At 39.5% G+C, this 25938-nt stretch overlaps 2 protein-coding genes across 5 annotated transcripts in view; one reads left to right on the top strand and one right to left on the bottom strand.

The window, feature by feature from the left end:
• SPATS2L (spermatogenesis associated serine rich 2 like) overlaps positions 1-25938 on the top strand; it is a 1108221-nt gene that overhangs the window by 419444 nt on the left and 662839 nt on the right. The window lies entirely within an intron of this gene.
• The window catches only part of FTCDNL1 (formiminotransferase cyclodeaminase N-terminal like), a 90460-nt gene that overhangs the window by 28802 nt on the left and 35720 nt on the right, over positions 1-25938 (bottom strand). For 2 of the 4 annotated variants that reach the window (XM_050750735.1, XM_050750734.1), the window contains one exon: positions 6272-19784. The exons of the other annotated variants lie outside the window; for them this stretch is intronic. In XM_050750735.1, coding sequence (XP_050606692.1) covers positions 19348-19784 — 437 coding nt within the window. In that variant the 3' untranslated portion in view covers positions 6272-19347. Of the gene's footprint in view, positions 1-6271; positions 19785-25938 lie in introns of those variants that run through there. 4 annotated transcript variants of the gene reach the window in all.

The following is a 25938-nucleotide window of genomic DNA, read 5'->3' as shown; positions in this document are numbered from 1 at the left end:
TAAAATAATTAGCTATGTTACCCCCTGTAGAAGAAAATAATATGTAAATAAGTAATATGGAGTATTTTCCACTATGAATTTTGCCTTTTCCTCAGTTTTGCCTTTTCCATTCAATTTTATGGGCAAAAAAAATAGTAAATTTTGTTGAAAAGAAAAAACAAATGGTGGGAGATGAAATTTTGGAAAAATTATAATTTTTCTATCACCCTTAATGATTCAAATTTCACAAATATTTGAAATATGAAGCCCCCAAGCAATTATGCAATCAAGTCTCCTAAAGTAGTAGGTGTTTTGGCAAATTTAGAAACAATTGATACTAGATTTTAAAGTACATTGAAGGTTATTTCTCACCAGAGATCTCACTTCTATCCAACCAAATCTGCTATACCCTTCCAAAGTCCCTGCCTCATCCTGCAAATATTACATCCTCCTTTGATGATCCTTCTCGGACTCTGTCCAGCAGAGGACTTTTTGCTCTTCCCTTCTGTCCTTACCACTGGTACTATACTTAGGGGGTTGTATATTCTTCTCCCTGCTTGCTTGTGAGCAAACAGGGCCAAACCAAAGTCCAGTCATTTCTGTACCTTTCGTGCCTGACTACATACATGCCCACCAACTACCCCCTCACGCATCACTCATTTCCCATTCTGTGCTCTTGCCCGTGTTACCTCGGTCTTTAGTATTCTCACCCGTCTCACTAATCTGTGTTTCCTGCAAAACTGACTGTATTGCCCTCTGATGACTTCTTATCTCTACAGTCCACTTATGCCCAGCATAGAGATTTATCTCCTCGTGTCTCTGCACTGCTTCCAATTGCTTTCTAATGACTCCATATGTGCAACCTTTGTATCCAAAGCAAGATCCTGAACAGAAACCGTGGGTCCTATTTTTTAAATTTCCAAATATGCTAGTACCAAACATAAGTAATTTAACCATCAATACTGGTTAAATTAAGGAACATATCTTTTTCCCCTCTAGATTCTCATTGTATTGTCAAATATGTTATTAAATGTATAATTTTCTGATTTCTATTTAATGGATAGATTAGGGAGCATATACACAAAAACAAAGACCTCAAAATACTTCTGGGAAAGTGGTGAAATGAGTCTCTCTTCATCTCCCCACAAGGACCCAAGTTCCTTCCTCCTACTAGAAACAGCTCTTGATGCTAATTGCTGCTCTTATACATATGGAATTAACATCTCTAACTGCCTGCAAGTATCTTTATACTCAAAGTTCCCTTAGAAACATAATGAGATGAGTGGAAATGGAAATAATACATGAGATCAGAAAAATAATAAAGTAGGTGAGATGTGAATAAAGGATAAATAATCCAAGGCATAATTCTTGTCTAGTCCTCAACAGAAACCCTCTGAGAGTTAGTTTCATATTTCCTGAGAACAGACTTAAGAAGCAAATGAAAGAAACATAAAATATATACACCCATCATCAATAAAGTGTCATAATAAGGCTACCAAAACCGAACTGGGGAACAAAAAAGGAATAAAAGTATTTTGAAGTTTGGTGCAGCCCATTTACACCAACATTTTTCCCTTATGAATTTTCACCACAAAATCATCCATTCTTCAACGCTAACCATGATTTGATCAAGACAATGAAAAATCTAAGACTATTTTTTGATATAGACATTTTCATTTTTAAAAAAAGCTGAGTCCCAGTGTAACAATAAATGCACAGTACACATGAGTAAAGAAAATGGCTATCGGATTGATATTCCCCCTTAAACATATGGCATTGACATCAAGAACTCACAACCACCCAGGCCACGACCTAAGACCAGAGGTAATGTGAATCCGCTAAAAAGTAGGGAAAATTCCTGTGTTGCATTAAACTTTAGTTTCTTTCCAGAGCTATTATTTTAACAGATACTCATTATATGTGTACTTCACTTCATTATCGTTTTTTCCTCCACAAGGTTAGTTCAAAGTGTGGGACCAAAACGTTATAGAAAGAGGTGGCATAAAGAGTAAAAGCTGCATTTCTAATTATCCCAGCTGAAGATCACTTTTCCATATGTTGATGTTCAAATGAGTCAGCACTCTAGTGGACTCTGCTGTGTCTTAGATGGATAGAAATACTCTAAATTTCATCATTGAAAATACAGATACCCTGAAATTTATAATTCTGGATGAATAGTAATGCATATTAATCTTATTAATACTATTTGAGTACAGACTGGTGGAAAATTTAAGAGCCAGAAAATTTTTAATATATTTCCAATGCTCCTGAAAGGAACTGGGTGGTTTTTATTCATAATAGTGGGCTGGCAATATTTGCATAGAAGAACCAGCATTCCTACACAAAAGCTTAAAAATAAAAAAGCATTGTGGCCAAAGCAAATATTTCTCACTTGAAGGAATAAAGGAGTGACGGATTATGCGGATCAGTGGCCCAAAGATTCCGAATGTACTAGATAATAACCACGTTTCTGCTTCTCTATGGCACAAAACCTTGCAGCTTTCAGTGAATCCAATCAGAGGCTGGTAGCCATTTGTTATTTTGACTTTTCCTGGAGAACAACTCAGCTATTCTCATTAAATTAAGAACATTAACATTTGTCACTTTCTGAGGATATTTTAATAATAATGCATTCATGGCCAGGTGCAGTGGCTCATGCCTGTAATCCCAACACTTTGGGAGACTAAGGCAAGTGGATCGCTTGAGTCCAGGAGTTCGACACCAGCCTGGGCAACATAGTGAAACCTCATGTCTACAAAAAATTAGCTGGGCATGGTGGCATGCTACTATAGTCCCAGCTACTTGGGAGGCTGAGATGGGAGAATTGCTTGAGCCAGTGAGCAGAGGTTGCAGTGACCCAAGATTATGCCACTGCACTCCAGCCTGGGTGACAGAGTGAGACCCTGTCTCAAATACTACTACTACTAATAATAATAACAATGCATTCATGTTGTTGTCCTCCCAGACACCTTACCCTCTTGAACAGGTGACAACATGTGGGGACTTTGGAGTCAGACTGACCCAAGGTCAGATTCTGGCTTCATCATTCAAAGCCATGTGGGCCTGAGAAAGTCATTTAACTCCAGTTAAGCATCAGTTTCCCTATTAGAGAAAAGGAAATAATAAAAATTTGACATGAACTGCTGCAAAATGCCCAACCCAATGCCTGATGTACAAGGTACTTAATAAGTGGTAACTGATAAAATTACTTTTCCAGTATGGCACTGACTGGAGAATAAGAGACCCTTTGACCTGAGTTATCCTGTAATTTGTCTTTTATTCACTTGTTAGGCTAGATCAGACATGCTGGTTGAATACAGGGTTGCTAGAGAGAGGAGTTATCGCAGGTTTCCTCAGCTGAGCCTCGATACCTCACTGTCCTCCCAATACAAACACGTGGTTCTTTCTATCTTTCTGCTCAGAGGGCATCTTATTAACGAGGGCTTTCCTGAACACCTTACAAAAATGTCTTCCTTATTCTTCTTTATATTTTGACATGGTACTTACATCACATGAACATTTTTCCATTTCTTTTTATTTGTAAACTGCTGCCACTAGAAAGCAAGCTCCCTAAGGACAGGCACTTTGTCTTCTTCACAGCTCTGTTTCTTAGAACCCTGACTGGCACACAGTAGATCAACAAATATTTATTAAATAAGGAATTTTCTCAAAATAATAAACTGTTTCCTGCCAGGCAGTGATCTGGAAACACCAGAAGGGCTGGCACTTCTTCCAAAACTCCTAGTGGATCTCATTCAAGGAGCAGGGGGACCCCCTGTGCTGACCCCCAAGCTGAAAATGACAATGGAGATTTTGAGAAATGTTTGTCTTTCCGATCTGTCAATGTCCTGTCTATATCTCATTGTCATCCATATTTGCTTTTCTTGTTTTGGTAAGTGCTATTCTCTCTCTTAATTTCAAGCTCTCAGGTAAAAGCACCATGTCTATAACATTTTCTGCCACCACTAAGTTTTAGATACTTAGTACATGCTGACGGGTGATGATTTTTGCTATGTGGAAAGGATAGCAGACTCTTAATTTTGGCCTCAGAGACAATCTTTATATTCTAGAAATGATATACAACAGATTGGGAGATATCAACTATATCTTCTAGAGATATATGTTATTGAAAAAAATACAATAGAACATGCAGAAGTGACTCTGATTTTAAAATTTTAAAAAGAGTTAAAAACAAGGTTTTGCTTTATTGTTACTATTGCTTAAAAATTTTGCGCAAGTTCATCATGGTGATAATAAAACAATGAATAATGCCAGAATAGTTCAAGAAAAAGCAGAATTTTACCTGAGTTATTTAGAATAGTTTCTCCAAATTGCTATCTTCCTATGTATCATATTAAGTAATGAACTTTAAAATATTGATAGTCATCAAAATACACACATTCAATGGACTTATCCTCAACTGAAGCATATTTCTCTAGCAAACAGTACCGTCACTGAAGTCAAAAATATGTGAACTGTATTTATAACACTCACAAATTGTACACAACTTTAAATGGACTTTATTGAATTACAATTAAGAGACTATCGACCTTTTGGATGTTGAGTGCACTTGGTTTTAACTTTAAACAACCAACTGTAGGCCAATCGTTTCTTCAAGTCGATGTCCAGATTTTAAAGGATAATTGAAGATTCTGAATCACATACTCATAAGCTGATTAATTGTGACTGACACAGTCCCTACTGCTAAAGTCTGGATCAATGGCAAATTTACTCATATTACAAAATTTGCTCATGCAGTGGTTTCCTTTTGTTAAGTAGTATCCTTAAAAAAAAAAAAAATTCCCATTCAATCTACACCAAAATGTCCTTTCTGACTCAGAAAACAAGTAGCAAATATTTAATCGTCTCTGAAATATGTGTAACCCTTTACAAAGTAAACTGTGTTAAGTTACAGGACTATATGCCTTAAGCCCTCATTGACCAACTCTAAACTGTGAGATCCAAATGTTGGCAGTCACAATCTCTCCTTTGCAACTTCTCAAGGAACTGACCACTAAATAACCCAGGAAAAAGAGTAAAACATAAAAGAATCCCATCTTTTATATGATCCAATGTAGAATCACCACCACAATTACAGCAGTAGAGCATTATTGACATGCAGTATGGATGTTTATAAGCGATAGCAATCATTTCTAATGAGAAATACAGTATAATATTGAATAGTTATAAAGACATACTTTCAATTTCATTTTCAATCTATGTTCATTAGCAACAGTGGAGGCTAAATCTTATTTAAGTAGAAATGAATTTCAATATGCAGAATGAATGAATCCATTTATGCAGCAGGTGAAATTCCACAAGATAAACATATATTTATTCGAAGTAAGCAGAAAGCTACATATTACACTGTCTGGGTAGAAATACCTGAAATTTCATGCTTTTGAGTGCCTTAATTCTTTTTTTATTTACAAAAAAGTCACACACCCAAAATGCTATTTTAAAATCAAAGAAATCTGTTCTGAATCTCATTTTACTATTTAATAGAGCAGCTGAAAAATGACTTAAAGATGTGGCCATATGGTGTGAAAATCCAGAATCAAGGAAAGAATGAGATACTGTAAACATGTAAAAAGCAATAAAAGGAGGCGACTCTAAGCTCAGTTAATGAAAAGCTGATGATGGAGACTGTCTTTTATTGATTACATTTGAGGACACTGACTCACTGGTGTTTTCCAAAACATAAATTCTGCATTTCAAGTGTTTAAGAGATTCAGCTAAGTCTCTTTCCCTCAGCCTGGAATTGTTTGCACAGAAAGACTCCATAGAATAAATTACTGAACCTTCCAGCACAGCTCAATTAACTGAATGAAGCCGGGAGAGAAGAGCTCCAATCTGGTAGCCACAGAACAGAACCTGGCATCGTTTTTGCTTAAAGAGTTTACAAGTAGATCATGGGGCATTTAAAAGACAGCCCAAATTTAAGAGTAAGACAACAGGAAGAGGCATGAGGAGCTCCAACTCACACTTTTCCCCACTGGCGTTTCTGCAGGAAGTCAGTCAGGTGTTTGCATTCTCGAGTCATTTTATGTCTGTCTTTATGAGGAATTCTGGTGTCTCTACCCTCTTTCCCCAGTCTCACACGTAAGTCGAGACAGACTTTCTGTTCCCTAGAAGTTCCGGACAGCTTTTTCCTTTAACTGTCCCTTATAAATGTAACTCAACTTCATGCAACAAAACCTGAAGTCAGTTGATAAATGATTAAACCATCTATACCTAGAGAGTTGTCTAGTTCTGACTCAACACCAGGGCTTGGAATTCAGCTATTGGTACGTTAATTTATTTAGCAAAGGTTTTCTGAGACCAGGTATTGGAATTACCAGGTGGAATAAAACAGCGCTGTTCTCAAAGATCTCAGTCTAGTGAGAAAAACACCCTTGCAAACAAAATTTATAATAAATGAGTTAAATACCCCAGCCAAAGTACGTAAGTTTTCAGTAGGAGCTTCCAAACTGGGAAAGTGCTACAGGTTCTGTGGGGGTACAGTTCACATATGTCCTCAGAGCAATTTTAGATTTCACTTCACGGGACACATGAGGATGAGCTCAAGGCATCTGGGACATTTCCCTCACTTCCTTGAAAGAGTAGCATGACCCTTCTTCTCATCCATCCCTTCCTCTTCATTCCACCATGTGAGCGGCAGAGGGAGATCAGAAGGGAACTGCCCTGAGATTGACTTTCAGAACAAGAAAGTTAGACTGTCTCTTCCCTTGGTTCTCCCAAACCACTTGGTGACAAGACAACAATGAGGAGGGATCACGCTAACAATCTTACGGATTGCTTACACATCAACTACCGACTGTTGCCCTCAACCATACACGATCCCACAGCCAAATAAATCAGTAGCTGTGGAAGTTGGGAAAACCACAATGTAAATGCTGAAAGCCCCACATTGTACCAATGGCGTTTTCTTACAAATAGATGACATCCTCATCAGTAGCAAGTGTTGAAAACACAAGGAATTCCTGAAGGATGGGAGGGGGGTGAGTCTGTGAGGAAATCTTGCGGAAAGAAGAGAGATATTTGTAACAGCTGAGAGGAAATCCTGACACACCAGTCTCCAAAATCACTAGGCCGCCTTTCAGCCCAGGGTTCCCTCCTGCCTGGGGAATTTGGCCCCTTTCCAATGGCAGTGCCCTCATGTGCTACGCTGAAAATAAAACAAAGGATGCCATTCATCATATTTTTCAACAACTGGTTTCTTTTCTTAGTTTGAAATAAAAACTTGGCAATCGTAAAGCTGAGTTTTTTATTTTTATATATTTTCTTCTTCATGTCAAAATAAACTGGAAAAGAAAAAAAAAATAGCCCAATGGTAAGAAAAGGAAAATACACAAAATCCTTTAGAGCTTAGTTGGCCACACACTGCCACTCGACTGACACCAAACCGTGGAACGCATCTCTCTCAAGTTCTCCCAGCCCAAAGAGCCGGCTGCCTTCTGCTTCTGTAGATGTGGCTACTTAGAGAAATTCAAACAGGCTCCCAGTGTTAACTATGCTGCATATTTACTTTAATCAAAGTGACATTTCCCAGATGGTGTCATCCAGAAAACCTCATCTGAAGTGAAGAGTACAAGAGAATTTAGCAGCTCATTGCAGGGAAAATTGAATACAGGTGCTCCCCCATTTTAAGATGACTCAGTTTACAAAAATATAAAACTATGTAACAGATACCCTTTTGGCACGAATATCCCGCCCCCATAGATAACTGGTACCTGAAACTGGTACCAGGCAATCCATATGAAGGTGTGAATGTAAAATGATAACATCTCTACATTATCAGCTGCACAACCCTAATACTCTTGGGTGTTAATTCTGAGCCTGAATGTTTTGCCATTCCCAGACCTTTCCTTTGCTGAGCAGAAGAAAAGGTGAGAAAGAAAGTGCTTGAAGCAAGAAGTTGCTCTAAGATGCCTCTGAAAATTAGTAGATCTAAATGCATTATTCACTGAATACCCAGAGTCTCCACGCTGTAGGTCAAACAGACAGCTTCCTCCATGGAGGTTACAGGATAATCACTTTCTAATCACAGTATAATAATACACTGTGATTATATAATAATCACAGTATAATCACTTTAGTAATTAGGTCATTGTGACGTGAGCTAGGAAAGAAAGGACAGGCATAACAGAGCATACAACCTGCCCTGGTGATCTTAGGAGACTTTTCTGAGGAAATGACACTGTCACTCTAGGAACTGGAGAGCAAAGGGTAAAAGAGTCGACTTCGGAAAGGACAAACCTCTACAGAAACCTGGTCCTGCAACTTAAGAGATGTATGACCTCAAGGAAGTTACTTAACTTCTCTGAGCCTCCGTTTCTATACCTGTAGAGTGGGAATAATATTGCTCTCAGAGGGATGTTGTGAGAATTAAATAAATAGATGTGCCAAGTGCTCGGCATGTATTCAGCACATGACCAGGTCCAGGTTCTGTGAAGCCGGAAACTTACACCATTTTGAGTACCATCATTAAAAAATAACCCAAAAATAGGTTTGTAAGTGAATTTAGAATGAGAAAATAAATTACAACTCACTATACATTTTTTAAAGCAGAGAAATACTACAATTATTGTGAATTCCAGAAAAATAACATATTCTTATCATCTGTTTAGTGCTGTACATGTTTTCCACATTTTTATGGACACTCTTTTGTCACCTATGCAAATGATAGTAACCTGTCATTTTATATAAACAGAATATAAAACTAATTCGTTCTTTTTTTTTAGAATGGTTGATAGAAATGTGTTTTTAATCATTAATGTTTGGGATACAACTTTCCCAACAGGCAAATTCCCATGGGACATACTTGTTCTTGATAGTTATACCACAGATTTGTTCCTCTAGAAACAGAAATTCTGATCAATTGTTTCCTATGATTATCATAAAAAATGAGATAATGTGGTGTCCTTAAAATTGTATATGCTACATCAACATATACATAAATGCAGCTACAGCTTCTGTATTGGATGGACATTATTAACCACGTCCTCTGCTTACAACCTTGTGCTGCCAATAACTAGAAAGATTTTGCACAGATTAGCTTCTGGCTCCATAGCTTTTGACCCTCGTTTTTCCTCCACTTCTTACGTACTTCTGATGCTGGGCACCAGAGGACACAGTCATCTGTGTTGACCCTCTGGCTCTGCTTTGGGAGTCACAGCACTGAGTGAGCCATCACAGAGGATAAGAGGAGCACTCCTGGGAGCCATTCCTACACTGGAAGAGCTGGTAATGACTTCACTACACACGGATGTGACTATGAATCACACAAATATTCCCAACTCAACCTCCCCTTTATCTGGGTCCAAAAATGTCCAGAGCCACTCCTAGAACCAGCTACATAACTCATGGGGCCCAGTGCAAAATGAAAATATGGGTCCCTGCCGGGCTCAGTGGCTCACACCTCTAATGTCACTTTGGGAGACCCAAGCGGGCAGACTTCTTGTGCTCAGGAGTTCAAGACCAGCCTGGGCAACATGGTGAGACTCCATCTCTATCAAAAATAAAAAAAAAAAAAAAAAAAAAAAAAAAGGCCAGGCATGTGGTGATACTCGCCTGTGGTCCCAGCTACTCTGGAGGCTGAGGTGGGAGGATCACTTGAGCCTGGGGACAGAGGTTGCAGTGAGCCAAGATCACACCACTGCACTCCAGCATGGATAACAGAGTGAGAATGTGTTTCTTAAAAAAAAAGGAATAGGCTGGGCGCAGTGGCTTACACCTGTAATCCTAGCACTTTGAGAGGCCAAGGCAAGCAGATCACAAGGTCAAGAGATCGAGACCATGGTAAAACCCTGTCTCTACTAAAAATACAAAAAATTAGCCGAGCGTGGTGGCGGGTGCCTGTAGTCCCAGCTACTCGGGAGGCTGAGGAAGGAGAATGGCGTGAACCCAGGAGGTGGAGCTTGCAGTGAGCCAAGATCGCACCACTACATTCCAACCTGGGCAACACAGCGAGACTCCATTTCACAAAAAAAAAAAAGGAATAAGAAAAAAATATTCCGAATTTCCTGACAGTAACAGCAGAACATTGAACCAAGCATAGGACCCTGTGCTATTGCACAGGTTGCAAGCTCATGAAGCCAATAGTAGCTGCTCTGCTACCACTCATCATGAAAGGACATATAACAAAGAAATAGAGGTGGGAAGAGACAGCATTTTCAACAGATTGTGCCTAAAATATCTAACTTGTGTACATTTTTCAAAATCATACAACCATGTAAGCATATTACTAGGGCCTGTGAACATATTACCCAGGTCTTACTAGGGCTCCATACAAGTGAGGGTACCTACATCTTATGCATCACTAGGATAATGATAAATCTGCTCCTGCTGAATGCAGTAGGAGCTCAACAAATCTTTATGAATGAAGCTTCATCCTCAGGGACTTTACAGTCTAGCCATCAAAACAAACAACATCAGTAAAACCCTGTAACAAGTCAATGTGTCAAGTACATAAACTAAAATTGCCTAAAATGTAGGGATATGAATTAAAAGTAAAAGAAATGACCAGATGACTCTGCATGGCTAGCCAGCCAGGAGTTTTGGATCACTGGCTGCACAATCTACATCCATCCTGGTTCTAGCAGCAGTGTTGGCCTCACCTGGTGACAATTTTCCTCCCTGATTTAAATACTGATGGAGACTACTCTGGGTCCTATTGCTGACTTGGCTATTTCAAGAGAGTGGGAGTGATTTCAGGCATCTCCTAAAGAGTTGGAGCAAGTTTGTGGCCCAACTCAGAGAAATTCATCCGGGAGAAATCTGGGGATGTGCAGTTCATCCTCCACTTCCCCACCTGATGAGAGAGGGTTGTGCCTAGCAGCACAAAATGCACAATCCTACAGAGGAGGCACTGACAGTCCAGGGGAGGAAGTCACAAAACTAGAAGCTAATAGGTCTTTCAGGTAGAAAAAGGAATAAATGGGCAAGAACTCAGAATATGATAACAGAGTAAAAGACAGGGTTTGGGAGGCTGAGGTAGGAGGATCGCTTGAGCTCAGGAATTCAAGACCAGCCTGGGCAAGAGAGTGAGAATTCATCCCTACTAAAAATAAAAAGAAATAAAAAATTAGCCAGCTGTGGTGGTGTGCACCTGTAACCCCAGCTACTTGGGAAGCTGAGGTGCAAGGATCATTTGAGCCTGGGAGATTGAGGCTGCAGTGAGCTATGATCATGCCACTATACTCCAGCCTGGGTGACGGAGGAAGACCGTCTCAAAAAAAAAAAATTAAAAAGATCTGGAAGAAATTTTAAATGAGTAAAGAGTACAGAAGTATTGGAGAGAGGCCTAAGATCTGGAAGAAGTCTCAGGATACTGAGTGGACTATCCTATAAAACTGCCATAGAGGGGTGAGTCAACTAACTGGATGTACAATTTCTAACCAGAACACAACTAACTAGAGGTGAAGGCCCATCAGGCCTAGGAAGAGAGAGGCCTGGAGACCTGAGAATGTGGGTCCAAGGTTATTGTTGTTTTGTTTTGTTTGTTTGTTGAGACAGGGTCTCACTCTGTCACCGAGGCTAGAATGGCAAAATTATGTCTCACTGCAGCCTTGATCTCTCAGGCTCAAGTGATCCTCACTTCTCGGCCTCCGGAATAGCTGGGACTACAAGCGAGTTATCACCACGCCTGGCTAATTTTTTTATTTTTAGTAGAGACAAGGCTCACTATGTTGCCCGGGCTGGTCTTGAACTCCTGAGCTCAAGTGATCTTCCCGCCTGGACCTCCTGAATTGCTGGGATTACAGGCATGAGCCACCATGCCCAGCCCAAGGGGTATTGTGTAGGGTTAGGGCAATGGTATAAACCTACAGGTATGGGATATGGTAGGAGGAGGTTCCTGGTTGACCCAATAGACTAAGAGAACTTAGGGAATTTTATTACTTTAGTCACCTGCTCCAGAGGGTTGTTGTGAAGATCATGTAATAACTAATACTTAGTTGGTACTCAGTAAAAGATAGCTACAGATAATGATGCCAAAAGGGTTCACTCAAGACTTCTTTTCCTATATCTTGCTATTTTATCTTCCTTTATCTTTGTGAAATAACAGAGTGGATATCATGAAGATGAACTACTAAAAAGAATTTCGGGATACACACAGATTAATATTGATCAGTTACTGAAAATCCTTTATACGTATCAGAAACAATATAGTTTTGTAACAATGGGTCCTAGCTAAACCACATCCATATTATTACTTTTTTCAAAGCAGTTAGTCTTCATGGAGATACAGGTACCTAAGAAGTTAGGAAACCGACTGGCTGCAGATGGGGCTTCCTGAGAAAAAGTTGATAGCGTGGTACCCAGAGGTTTGGGAAAGGCGTTTGGCTGGGGGTCTACCGCCAGATAAAAAGCATTATCTTCATGGTAGGTAAAGATGGCTATACAAGGAAAGACAAGTAGCTATTATAAGATTCAAAAGACTTTACTTTTTAAAATTATATAATTACATTAGTTTACATTTTAAATGATGGAATACACTACTATGCAAAAGACGTGCTTTGGAAAACCTGGCCCAGTGGCTTTCCATGGCATTTCCCATCCTCACCTTAAGTCAACACTCAGACTTCCTACTGGTGGAAAAAATAGCACGAATGCCAAAGGGAACTGCGAATTTGACAATAAGAAGACAGTGAGATAAGCAGCAAAGACTTGGTTGTCCATCAGTGGCAGACTGGATTAAGAAAATGTGGCACATATACACCATGGAATGCTATGCAGCCATAAAAAAGGATGAGTTTGTGTCCTTTGTAGGGACATGGATGCAGCTGGAAACCATCATTCTTAGCAAACTATCACAAGAACAGAAAACCAAACACCGCATGTTCTCACTCATAGGTGGGAACTGAACAATGAGATCACTTGGACTCGGGAAGGGGAACATCACACACTGGGGCCTATCATGGGGAGGGGGGAGGGGGGAGGGATTGCACTGGGAGTTATACCTGATGTAAATGACGAGTTGATGGGTGCTGACGAGTTGATGGGTGCAGCACACCAACATGGCACAAGTATACATATGTAACAAACTTGCACGTTATGCACATGTACCCTAGAACTTAAAGTATAATTAAAAAAAAAAAAAAAAGAGAATAATGTGCGAATGAGAAGAAAAGGAGAGTAACCATGCGTGGGCTGTTTGTGTTGGGAGCTATGTTCACAATGAATATTTTCTGCATTCTCCTTTCCCTCTCCATTTCCCCCAGTCCCATTTGGTCTGCTGATTGGTTTGTTTCTGACAGAATCCAGTCCAAACCCAATCAGGAAAATAGAAATCACATTAAGTATTTCAAAAGAGATCACACAAAAAAATTGTCAACAGTTGTTGAATTTGAAAAGCAAAACAGAGAACATGGGATCACAGAGCTGTAATTGCAGGCAGCACCACTCACTAAGGCAGGGGTCCTCAGAGCCAGAAGGTGAAAGGAGAGGCCCTGCAGAGCTGGGGCTCGGGTGTCTGAGGAGGTGGCACTGCCCAGCTGATGCTGGGGCTTCTGAGTGCAATGAAGCAAGCTCTGAAAAGTGTTGGGGGGTGGGGGGAAAGAACAGCTGGAGCCTGGAACTAAGAGCCACTGTCAAGGTGAAGAGTCACTGCTGAAGTGGGGCTTCTAGAAACAGGAGGTCAAAAGGAAGCAGCAATCCCTCACCATCTTCCACCCCTGCAGCATCCCCAGTCCAGCACCCCATATTGGCAGAGCCTAATAGGGAACTGGCTGGCAAAGAAGAAATGTGGTTTGCAGAGTCCCAGTATCAGAAAGTAGAGTATGGGGCCAGGTGCAGTGACTGAGTATGCCTGTAATCCCAGAACTTTGGGAGGCCAAGGTGGGAGGACTGCTTGAGCTCAGTTTAAGACCAGCCTGGGCAACATAGCAAGGCCCTGTGTCTACTAAACATAAAAATAAAAAATAAAAAAAATTGGCTGGGCGCAGTGGCTCATACCTGTAATGCCAGCACTTTGGGAGGCCGAGGCGGGCAGATCACTTGAGGTCAGGAGTTCGAGACCAGCCTGACCAACATGGTGAAACCCACTCTCTACTAAAAATACAAAAAATTAGCCAGGTATGGTGGCATGCACCTGTAATCCCAGTTACTCCAGAGGCTGAGGCAGGAGAATCGCTTGAACCCAAGAGACGAAGGTTGCAGCAGGCTGAGATCATGCCGCTGCACTCCATCCTGGGTGACAGAGTGAGACTGCATCTCAAAAAATAAAATAAAATAAAATAAAATAAAATAAAAAATAATTAGCCAGGTGTAGTGGTGTGCACCTGTAGTCCCAGCTACTTGGGTGGCTGAGATGAGAGGATCACTTCAGCCTGGGACGTCAAGGCTGTGGAGAGCCATGATCATGCCACTGCACTCCAGCCTGAGTAACAAAGCAAGACCTTGTCTTAAGAAAAAAAAAAAAAAAGTATATGGAAGGGTGACAGATAATAGGTTAACACCCATACTAAAAATGTAAAAAGAAATTAGTCCCATGTTTAGGTCTGTATCTCACATCTTAATTCACAATACACTAATTTGCCTCACAACACTGCAAATAGGAACAAAAGAAGTGGCAGAGTTATCCAAAGGCAGTCTGAGTTCAACCAGAGCCCTGCTCACCAGGACATTTTATTACACATTGGAGAAGCATTCTAAGACATGGCTGAGGGTGTCCCAATTGTTTTATCTATGAAAAATGGGCTCCTTGGAGGCCATGTGCAGGCTCACTTAAAACAATAAGCTTTCCTAAGCCCCCAAGCACAACATACTCCGGGAGCATGGTCTGGATGCTTATCAAACAAGTTCCTGGGCTATTCTCTGAAGTTTCTGGGCAAGTACAAACAACAGAGTCAAATAAATGCCTTTAAAAGCAAGGCAGTGGAGCACGTACCCTGTCAGTGAGATCCTCATATTCCCACAGAGTAAACAGTAACATGAGAATATTTATATGAAACAAAACTGTATATCAAGCCTGCTTTGGCTCAGCCAGGGGGGATGATAAATTCCTTGCAGATCTCTCACAGAGTGGTCCTTTGTTGACCACGGACGCCACTTCCAAGACAGTACAAACCAATTACAGAGCAAGGCTTTTCATTATGTCAAGAAATGAAAATATTACCCCCCTTTTGTTTTATTTCAGTTATATTTTACTTACTCCCTTCTCCCAATGTTTAAATAGTTTTAATTTATCATGAGTTAAGTCCCAATTTAGGCTGGAAACCAACGACAACTCCCCCTCTCCCCCGCACCCCACACACAAAACCTTATCACCTCATAGCCTAGCTTGTTGCTTTCCTTATCCCTCTTTTAAGAAACTAAAAGTTAAAGTTTAAAGCTGGGTAGAATAAAAACCAAAGGGGTTGATAGAAAGTAAAGTCTATTTGTTCACATCAATTTTGGCCTCTTCACAGTTGGTAAAAGGAGGGAGGGTAAATATGAGCTATGAAGCACATATTCCATACAATGTCCACCTTGTAGTAAGATTTAAAAAACAAATACTGATGAAACATTGGCACAAACTGTGGGGCTGCTTCTAAGAGGCCAATCCGAGAAAAGCTGCATATGAGTCGAGGTATTTGTTAGTTCATTTTGTCAGGTTTTCTCAAGTCAATGGGATCGTCCTTCCTAGTGATCATAGATGCATCCCAGTGACTTCTGCCAGTTCCTGCACAGGAAGAGCTGGTGATACTCTACCCATCCACCAGAACACTTTCAGCAATTTACAGCTGGTTCAGATTTTCTAAAAGGCAGAAGGGAAACAGAGAAAGAAAAGACAAATTCAAATATGAATGAGACGTAAGAGGTGTGTCTGTGCTTGTTTTAAAAATTATTGGCCAGGCGTGGTGGCTTACACCGGTAATCCCAGCACTTTGGGAGCCTGAGGTCGGCAGATCACCTGAGCACAGGGGTTCAAGACCAGCCTGGGCAAGATGGTGAAACCCTGTTTCTACTGAAAAAACAAATAGCTGAGTGTGATGATGCCCACCTGTAATCCCAGCTACTCAGGAGGCTGAGGCAGGAGAATCCCTTGAACCTGGGAGGTGGAGGTTGAAGTGAGCCAAGATTGTGCCACTGCACTCCAACCTGGGTGACAGAATGAGGCTCTATCTCAGAAAAAGAAAATTATTTATTTATAATAAAAATAGTAAATTTTTATTTTTTAATGGATAGCTGGATCAAAGGCCACATTTAATCAACTTTATTTTAAACCATTAACTAAACCTCATCTGGAGCACTACAGTCCATCATAATAGATTTTAAAAGGGAAAAATAGGTCCTGCATAGTTGTATCTATTAATAGATATTAGAAATTTGCCAACATTTTATTTAGAACATATGGATGATCTGGTTTGGATCAGTGTCTCCACCCAAATCTCATGTTTAATCATAATACCCAGTGTTGGAGGTGGGCCTGGTGAAAGGTGATTGAATCATTGGGGGTGCATTTCTCATGAATGGTTTAGTACCATCCTCTTGGTACTCTCCTCATGATAGTGAGTGAGTTCTCATGAGATCTGGTCGTTTAAAGTATGTAGCACCTCCCCACCAGCTCTGTTGCTCCTTCTCTGGCCATGTGACATAACTGCTCCCCCTTCCCCTTCCACCATGACTGTAAGCTTCCTGAGGCCTCCCCAGAAGCCAAGCAGATGTCAGCATCATTGTTCCTGTACAGCCTGCAGAACCATGAGCCAATTACCTCTCTTTTCTTTATAAATTACCCAGTCTCAGGTATTTCTTTATAGCAATACGAGAATGGACTAATACAATAGACTTAGTAAAGTTATCTTATTCAGATATGAGGTGATTTTTTAATTTTTTTCTTAACTTTTGTGGGATAAATACATACTTTTTGTTTTTTAATTATAGAACACAATGTGCAGAACATACAATTTACCACTTTAGTCATGTTTAAGTGTATAATTCAGTGGAATTAAGTACATTCACACTGTTGTGCAACCAAGCACCATCATCCATCTCCAGAACATTTTTCATCTTCCCAAACTGACACACTGTACCCATTAAAAGCATGTTTGCTTTTCAATAGGCCTTGCTCAAAGCCAGCAGCCTTTAATGCTGTGACAGGAACCTGGAGAGGTTAATTCAGGTAACTGGCAAATGAATCAACCCCTCCTACAACCCAATATGAATCAGCAGCACCATGGGCTTTTATCCCCTCTCATCTGTTTAATACTGATGCTCAAAACTAAAGCAAAGCTCTAGAATAGATCTAGAAAAACTGTTAATAATACATTTCATTTTTACATTACAGCTTACAGACATTTATTCCCCTAGTCGGGGTGGGAATTATTTTTCCTATTTCATAGCTAATGAAATTATGGCTACATGAAAAATAACAGCAAGGACTGAACTCAAGCCCTCCAATCCACTGTCTACTGTTCTTTCTATTGGGCCACACAGCCTCTGCCAAAGCAAGGCAAGATCTGGGCACTGCTGCTTCTCAGCTCTCAGAGACTGAGAGACAGACCTATCAGGTCTAGCTAGACAGCATTTTGTCTCTTCACCAGAGCAACTAAAATTCCTCACGTCTAAAAACCATACCTAGTCCATCATCTTTTCCATCTTCGTTGTAACCATATTGACAGAGAAAACACACACAGAATTGGAATTCCAGAATGATATAAATGCAATCAGATTCAAGAATCAAATGTAAGTAAAAAAGAAAAAAAAAATTAGATCACTGGATCCTATAAAAAGACTGAGTTCAACCTTTTTTTAAACTTTTTTTTTTCTAATAGAGATAGTCTCACTACATTGACCAAGCTGGTCTCAAACTCCTGGGTTCAAGTGATCCTCCTACCTCAGCCCCCCTAAGTGCTGGGATTATAGGCATGAGCCACCACACCTAGCCAACCTCTTTATTTTTAATTCCTTAAAATAAATTCACACTTTCTGCTTTTATTAAAGAAGATCACAGTCTTTCTTGCTAAACTCAATTTGTGGAAAAATTCATTTCTCTGTGCTTTATGGGAAGCATCTGATACTAGAACAATATAAATACTAAGGATTTACTTAAAATTGCCATCATTGACAAATAGCTTCTTTTAGTTCACAAAAAAGCTACAAATTTTAATTTCTTTCAAAAAAAATTTCTTCTGCCAATACCCTTCTCTTTGCTCAAAAACAATATGTTCTCTAAACCTTTAGACTTTCCATCTAAATTCCAAAAGAATAAGTACTTCCTTGAAGTCATGCCCAACACCATCATGCCATCTCCCTATATAAACATTTCAAAATTCTATATCTGGTTTATGAACAGCAGAGCATCCTAAAAGTAGTAAGGCAAGAATGAACCATCATGCTTTGAAAGGGAGATTATATTTTGTTACCCTCCCATTTTTTAGTCACTTAGTATTTGATTTTTTTTTTTTTTTTTTTTTTTTTTTTTTTTTTTTTTTTTTTTTTTTGAGACAGGGTCCCATTCTGTTGCCTAGGCTGGAGTGCAGTAGCACAATCATGGCTCACTGCATGATCTTGCCTCGACCTCCTGTGCTCAGGTCATCCTCCCACCTTAGCCTTCCAAGTAGCTACTATAGGTGTGCACTGCCATGCCTGGCTAATTTTTGTAGTTTTTGTAAAGATGTGGTTTTGTCACGTTGCCCAGTTTGAGTTTGGTCTCAAACTGCTAGGCTCAAGTGATTCACCCGCCTTGGCCTCCCAAAGCGTTGGGATTACAGGCATGAACTACTGTATCCAGTCTTGATTTTTTAAAATGTACATATTAAAAGAATAATTAGCCAGGAGTTTGAGATTAGCTTGAGCAACACAATCAGATTCTGTCTCTACAAAAAATACAAAAATGAGCTTGGTGTGGTGGCTGGTACCTGTAGTCCCCTCTACTTGGGAAGCTGAGGTGGGAGGGCTGCCTAAGCCCAGGAGGGAGAGGCTGCAATGATCCATGAGCCTGGGTGACAGAGTGAGACCCTGTCTCAAAAAAATAAATAAATAAAGTAGTAATTACTCAAAACATGAGAGTTGAATATGGAATTTGAGAGTTCATTCAGGAAAATCCAATCAAGTCCATTTATCTTGTTTTCTTATAATAATGAAAGATGGTTCAGAAACCATGGCCGTTTTACTCAGTGGATTGAGAAGAGCTTCTAATGCTCACACATTACTAGCACATGATACAAAGTAGATTCTCTCGAAATTGTAACAATGACTAGAAATACAAGGTAATTAAGAATAATCTATGAACACTTGTTGTTGTTGAACAAAGAATGCTTTCAATTTTCCAATACATGGCTGCAACTAAGCTCTTTGTAGTTTCTCCACATCTTCAGTGCCCAAAAGAAAATTTTGTAACGACTAATAATTTTCCTTAAAATTTCAGTGAGGCCTTAGATTGGATCACATGAAAACACCTCCCCGAATCTTCCAGAATTCCCCAATATTTTCCTTTATAGCATATTCAGCACAGTTCTTGCACTCTTGGGGTGTAAATCCAACTAATGCTCTCCCTTTAGTACCAATTCCCCAATCACTTGCCAACTTTTTAATTTGAGCTTCTATGTAATGAGGAGACACGTAAGAAAACTGATCACCAAGGACACTGTAAGACACATGTTGGAAGTCTTCTGAGATTTCTGCAGCTTCTTGGTCATCAAAACTCTCCACGTTGCAGGCTATTTCAATTTTTCCCTCGTGGGGAAAAGCCATCGCTTGGACACCCTTCAATCCATTTGCATTTGAGCCCCGAATGGCACTAGCAATCTCTCTTCCTGCAGACATGTCTTGAGAATCTATGGTAATGTTGCAGTTCATCACATACGGGCTGGCACCAACACCTAAATCATTAGAAGAGCATGTTAATCAGGCAGAACAAAAGCCTCGTTTTGAAGATTCTATTCGTCAGCCAGTTTTAATCGGAGGCGTTTCCTTTACTCGGTTTTATTTAAAAACAGTACAAATATTCCTCATTGTCAACTCCAGAATTTTCTGAAGATAATATTTTTTTTCCATAACAAAATTATTTAGGATATAATCAGGTAACTTTATCTACTATAAATGTATCTGAAGGATTTTTTTTTTCCTAAAAGAGCTCAAACTTTCCAAAATACCAACAGAGAAAGAAAAGCACGGTTAAGAGCTAAGTCCATCAGCAGCAACAGGCCTTGGAACTTCATTCATTTCCAAGGCCATCTCCATGGGGTTTGGAATTCAATGACAGGCCTAAGAGTCTCAGAGACAGGAGTAAATCACACCTCTGTACCCACCACTCCCTCTCCCTGAAACAAACATTTGTCATTATTGAATTAGGTTAATATCAGATTAAAATGAATCTCAAAACCAGTCTTAACTAGGGAAAGAAGTCACTAAAAACTAACAAACAGCCTTGAAACTGGGAAGAGCAAAGGGACTCATGCGTTTTGTGATGATGTGAGTTTGGCAGGGTTTGGAGCCAAACAAAACACAAGAATCCCCTCACACAGACTTATAAACCTCGTGCCTTTCTCTTTGTACAACCTGTTGGAGGCACCTCTTTCTTTTATTCCCAGCTTCACAAGAGACTGAGATGGCCACTGCCACTCTACAGCCCTGTTACGCTAGAGTTCAGGGGCAAATGTGCCGCTTTTCCCTGTCTCAGGGATGGTGCGGCTCACGTTACATAAATAGTGTGGCTCTAATTATAGTTTACACTATAAGATGGACAACTTGGTTAAATTAGCATTGGTATAAAAAGCTTACATTTGCAGTTTCCTCATTTCTGGGGAACCTTACATTTCTAAAAGCAAAGTTAAGCAGGGATTGATGAGGGATAAAGGGCTGACCTCATCTTCAACATGTGATCATTTCTTAGCTACTATTTCAACATTATTTTACTGTCATTCCTTTTTCTTGCTGCTTTCAAACTTATTGCTCCTGAGGTCAGTATCCATCAGAGAAGTGCCTTCTCGGTTCACTTTTCCCTAGACTTGATGGTTTGGGGGCTCTGTTGCCTAGCCTGGCTACTCTCATACTAATAGATGTTTTACAGAAAATCAGCACACGGAAACCACATTTCATCTTTTTCCCACACATGTACATAATGAAACTTTTCAACTCCCGAGGCTGGGCCTCTTCCTCCTGGGAATTCTGCAGGAATGAATCAGATTACAGTATTTCCCCATAATGCTGATTTCATAAAAATTAAATTTCCTAACAGTCAATACATCTCTCTCATCATCTCATGTCCCAATCACTTACCCTAAATATCTTTAAGAACTATATCAGTTTTAACATTGCACAGAGTATAACTGGAATTTTTGTCAATGTTAATGTTGCCACTATTAACAGAAAACATCCAAACATTTTTCTCTCATCTACCCCCCAACAAGTAATGTTACAAATAGTCTTATGTCCTCAAATCTAGTGTACATATCCTATTTTGACTCAAGGAATGGTAATAACTTTACCATCGTTCCAACAAATAGTTGGATCACACTCAGGTTTTGCTGAAGAGTATATAACACTGAGGGTTACATCAGCACAACTATTCAAAATCCTTACCAGGCATGTAGTGCTTCACCATTATACTTTGCTGTCCCATACCCATACCTTTGAGATGCCCAGTCACATTCAGATATTCACATGCAATTCATCAGCCTTGGGGAGCAAGTCACTTTCAAAGGAAGTTCCTGCTTATGGACCTGGGGCTCTCCCCATGACATGGGTCATTCCATCCCTGTGGCCCTGGGACTTTTCCTGAATCCCTCACCCAGCCAATTCCAAGACATCCTCTACCATCACATGTCTAATAACTTCCCCTTGTTAGTAGAATTTCCAAAGTTGATCATTCTTGCTATAAATGAACTCATTGCCTAAGATAAATTATTAAAGATAAAGTAAGTTTAGATGTAAGCCCTAAGGACAAGAGTTCAATAAAGAAATGTATACTGTTCAGTGTCCCAACACCGACTTACTTGACTAAAATGAAAGTCTTATTTTTAAAATTCCTTCAAAAGCATAAAGTTCACTTTTTTCTAGCAAAATAAAACATCAGAAATAACTTTCATATGCTTTTAAATAAAATAAGAGGTAATCACTTAACACAGAATAATCATTTTTCAAACGGGCCCTTGTTATATATATTTTAAATTCTTCTAGTAAGCTTTAGTTACACAATATTTTTGTTTTATTACTATTTCTTATTCAAGTAGTGAAAAAACAGAGACAGTTAACGAATCTGAGATGTTTCTGACTTAATCAGGGTAATAGTTTCCTCCCCAAGGTGGGGAAACTTCTCTCTCTTAGAGGGTGAAAGAAGAAAGAAAGAAAGAAGAGGACATTTCTCTTTCTGCCCAAATTCACGCTTTTCCAATTTCCTCCATTTAATCCTTCCAAGTCAAAACCAATACGGTGATCCGATTATACTGAATCAGATTCTGTGTTTAAATCCAGCAGTCCCATTGACCTTATTTAAATGCTGAATTTGATTTTTTATGTTAATTAAAACCTACTAAGAAGGTATTTTAAATGAGAGAGATAATTAATCCCAGCAAATCGTTTTTCTAGTTAAATGTCATATAATTAAAGTAATTCCACTTTTTGCTCTAAAATTAGAAACCTGATGTGAAAGTTTGTTTCTCAGTTTGCGGTTTCGCTCCACTCCCACCTCCCGCAGATTGGCACTCGGCTGCTCTGGTGGCAGCACGAATCCCCTCACTGCAAGGCTGAAATTCCAATTTTCTTCCAACACAACTGTCACAACGCCCTGAAGCAAGCTAAAAACAAGGAAAAAAATCTTTGCTATGATTTCGCTTTCCATGTGTGCTTTAATGAAAAATTTATCATTCTAAATATTGGTGTTTACTCCTAGTTAAATACTTTTTTATCAAAAAGAAAAAGAAACTGAGATTCAGTTGCTATTATTTCACAGAGAAATATAACAGGCCTGATGTTTTCCTGACAATTCCGTTATTTTCTTGTGTAGAAACACTGTATTTATCATATACTGTACGGCTGGTGATTTAGATATTGTTGAGACCTTATGGTGAACTGATATGGATGTAAACTCTTTATGCCAGATTGTTTAAGCAGAAAAAAACCAAATGCACTTAATTAACATCTGATGTGTAGCTTTCGCAAACACAAATGCAATATTTGTGTTTGAGCACTGGCAGTAATGACTGTGAACTATGCTATTAATGTCTGGTTTAAAGATGCTTGTGGTAGGACCATGTCTGGAATAACACAAATAAAAAACTGCATTCAGACAAAACAATAGTGAAGAGCCCATTAGGAAAATGGAAAAGCAGCACTCAGAAGAAACACATGTATTTTTTTCCCTTTAGATCAAAATTATTCTCAAAAATAGTTCCAGGCATCATCATTTTCAATCAATTAAAGGTGAAAGGATTCTACATATTTTAACTCTACAGAAAAGAGTTTCACTTTAGGAGGTCCAAAGTTGTTTAGGGGTGTCTTCAGAAGTTCCATTCATTAAATTATACTCCTCTTTGGTGGCCAGTATTAAAGCATGCATGAAGAGAGAGCTGGGATGGTGTTTTAGGATATTTGGTACTTTTACATCTAAAAAGAAAACTTCAAATTTGTGGACTGCATTACAGTTTGAATAAACAGATTCTTTTCAACCAATTCAACTCCCTCATTAAACACTTTGTTACTGGGCTGGGCGCGGTGGCTCACACCTATAATCCCAGCACTTTGGGAGGTCGAGGTGGGCGGATCACAAGGTAAGGAGATCGAGACCAGCCTGGCCAATATCGTGAAACCCCGTCTCTACTAAAAATACAAAAATCAGCTGAGCATGGTGGCATGCGCCTGTAGTCCCAGCTACTCAGGAGGCTGAGGCAGGAGAATCACTTGAACCCAGGAGGTGGAGGTTGCAGTGAGCCGAGATCGCGCCACTGCACTCCAGCCTGGTGACAGAGCGAGACTCTATCTCAAAAACAAAAAAAAACTTTGTTACTGAAAACCTGGTGAGTGCCAGGAACCATGCAGGTTCCTGAGTATAAAAACAGGAAGAAGGTTAAAATAAGGTAAAACCCTAGCCTAAATGTGGACTTTGCTTCAGAGTCACAAACAGAGCAAGGTCACCAGACTCAGAACTCCGGTTCAAAAATATAAACAGTTATTATACCAAAAACAATTAGTTATCATTATATATTGGCATTTTAAATTTTTTAGACCATGCACTAAAGAGAAACCACAGCTGAAACAGGACATTTGATGACTAAAGCCATAAAACTCAAACATAATTGCTAAGTCCAATGCTCCCATGGCGGGAAGAATGCGGGACTTATGTGCATGTGGCTGAATTCACAGAAAAGAAAGCTAAGTGAGAACTGTGTGCCACAGGGCTAGGAAGTACTCTTGTGGGTCCAAATTCAAGTTCCACCTCAACGGGACACTGCCTCTGCTCAGCTGTCTTTCTGTAAAATGGCTATGACGTTTCCTTGCTCAGTGAGGCACTGTGAACCTCATTCTATTGCCTTTGAATCTTTCAGAGTAGAAATAATTCAGAAGACATTACAACATAAGTATAAATTAACCTCCCATAACGAAGCCAGTCCAGATAAGAGGGAAACTCAAGTGACTTGCTACTCTCAGGTTTTTCAAAAATAGAACAGTGCCCTCCCTGAATTCAGGCAAAGTCTAAGTCCTTCATGTTCCAATTGTAGGTTACATGCTTAGTGACACATTGAGACTTCCATTTTTCATCATCCCAACTAGGCTTCCTAGCCAGCATCAGCAAATGATTTTTAAAAATAGGCTCCTTAAAATGAGACTCATTCTAAAACTGGAAATTATTTTTCAAATACCAGATAAAGTTTTGGTGTGGAGTAAATTGGAGTATTCAATGTCAAGAAAAGTGCCTGATGATGCATTTCTTATTTATAGTAGAAAGAAGTAAGCAGGAAAGTGCTCAGTAACCCATTTAAATAACTAAACAGAAGCCCCTGATTCCAAGATGTACCAATTACCTCCATCTCTGACTCCTAGGGCATCATATGAAACTACAGTTCAAAGAATTTTCCCCGCATTTTTAAACAATGATGCATACATGCAGGCCATTCATACAACATATCAGACAGCAGTGTTTAAATTACCCCATAAATGTTTAGGGTTTTAAATATATATGTATGAAGTATTTATTTATAGATCTAAAAGTATCAACTATTACTGCTTTGCCCTTATTTATGTTCCCCACAAGCTGGCCAACTACAAACTTTTAAAAGGAATTTGGCTTAAAAGATTTTGTGTGTTTGGCACTGACTATGGGTGTTAATCATTTCTGAGCTCACTTCTTTTTCTCTTCTGTTTATAATATTCTTTGGGAACTTCAAAACAGAAACCTGTTTCCTTATAGATTCTGCTTCCTCTGCAGTACTGTGTAAATTAATTTGTCCTGGATTGTTGACTATACTGTACAGTTGATAGCGCCAATCATTTCTATTTAATTTTTGTAGGAAAAAACATAAACATAGCAACAATGTGTTGAGGTTTTTCTGTTTTGGTGGGAGGGAAAAATATGTTGGGAAACACTGACATAACCAAAAAAAATGTTAGAAAAATATATAAAGCCAATTAAATTTAAGCAAGTGCAAAATCGCTATTGTTGGGAACCAAATTCATTGAAAAATTAGATGAATAACATTTCTACCCTAAAGAAAGAGGTGTTATAAATTATACTTCAGTAGATATTACTTCAAAAAATGAAAGCGATTTACAGCTAGGCACGGTGGCTCATGCCTGTAATCTCAGCACTTTGGGAGGCCGAGGTGGGCGGATCACGAGGTCAGGAGTTCGAGACCCTCCTGGCCAACATGGTGAAACCCCCGTCTCTACTAAAATACAAAAAATTAGCCATGCATGGTGGTGCGCGCCTGTAGCCCCAGCTACTCGGGAGGCTGAGGCAGAGGAATCTCTTGAACCTGGGAGGTAGAACTTGCAGTGAGTTGAGATTGCACCACTGCGCTCTAGCCTGGGTGACAGAGT

Source organism: Macaca thibetana, chromosome 12 (genome assembly GCF_024542745.1).
Source record: "Macaca thibetana thibetana isolate TM-01 chromosome 12, ASM2454274v1, whole genome shotgun sequence".
NCBI classification, from domain to species: domain Eukaryota; kingdom Metazoa; phylum Chordata; class Mammalia; order Primates; family Cercopithecidae; genus Macaca; species Macaca thibetana.
Note: the sequence above shows the minus strand (reverse complement) of the source record. Positions and strands in the feature narration are given on the sequence as shown.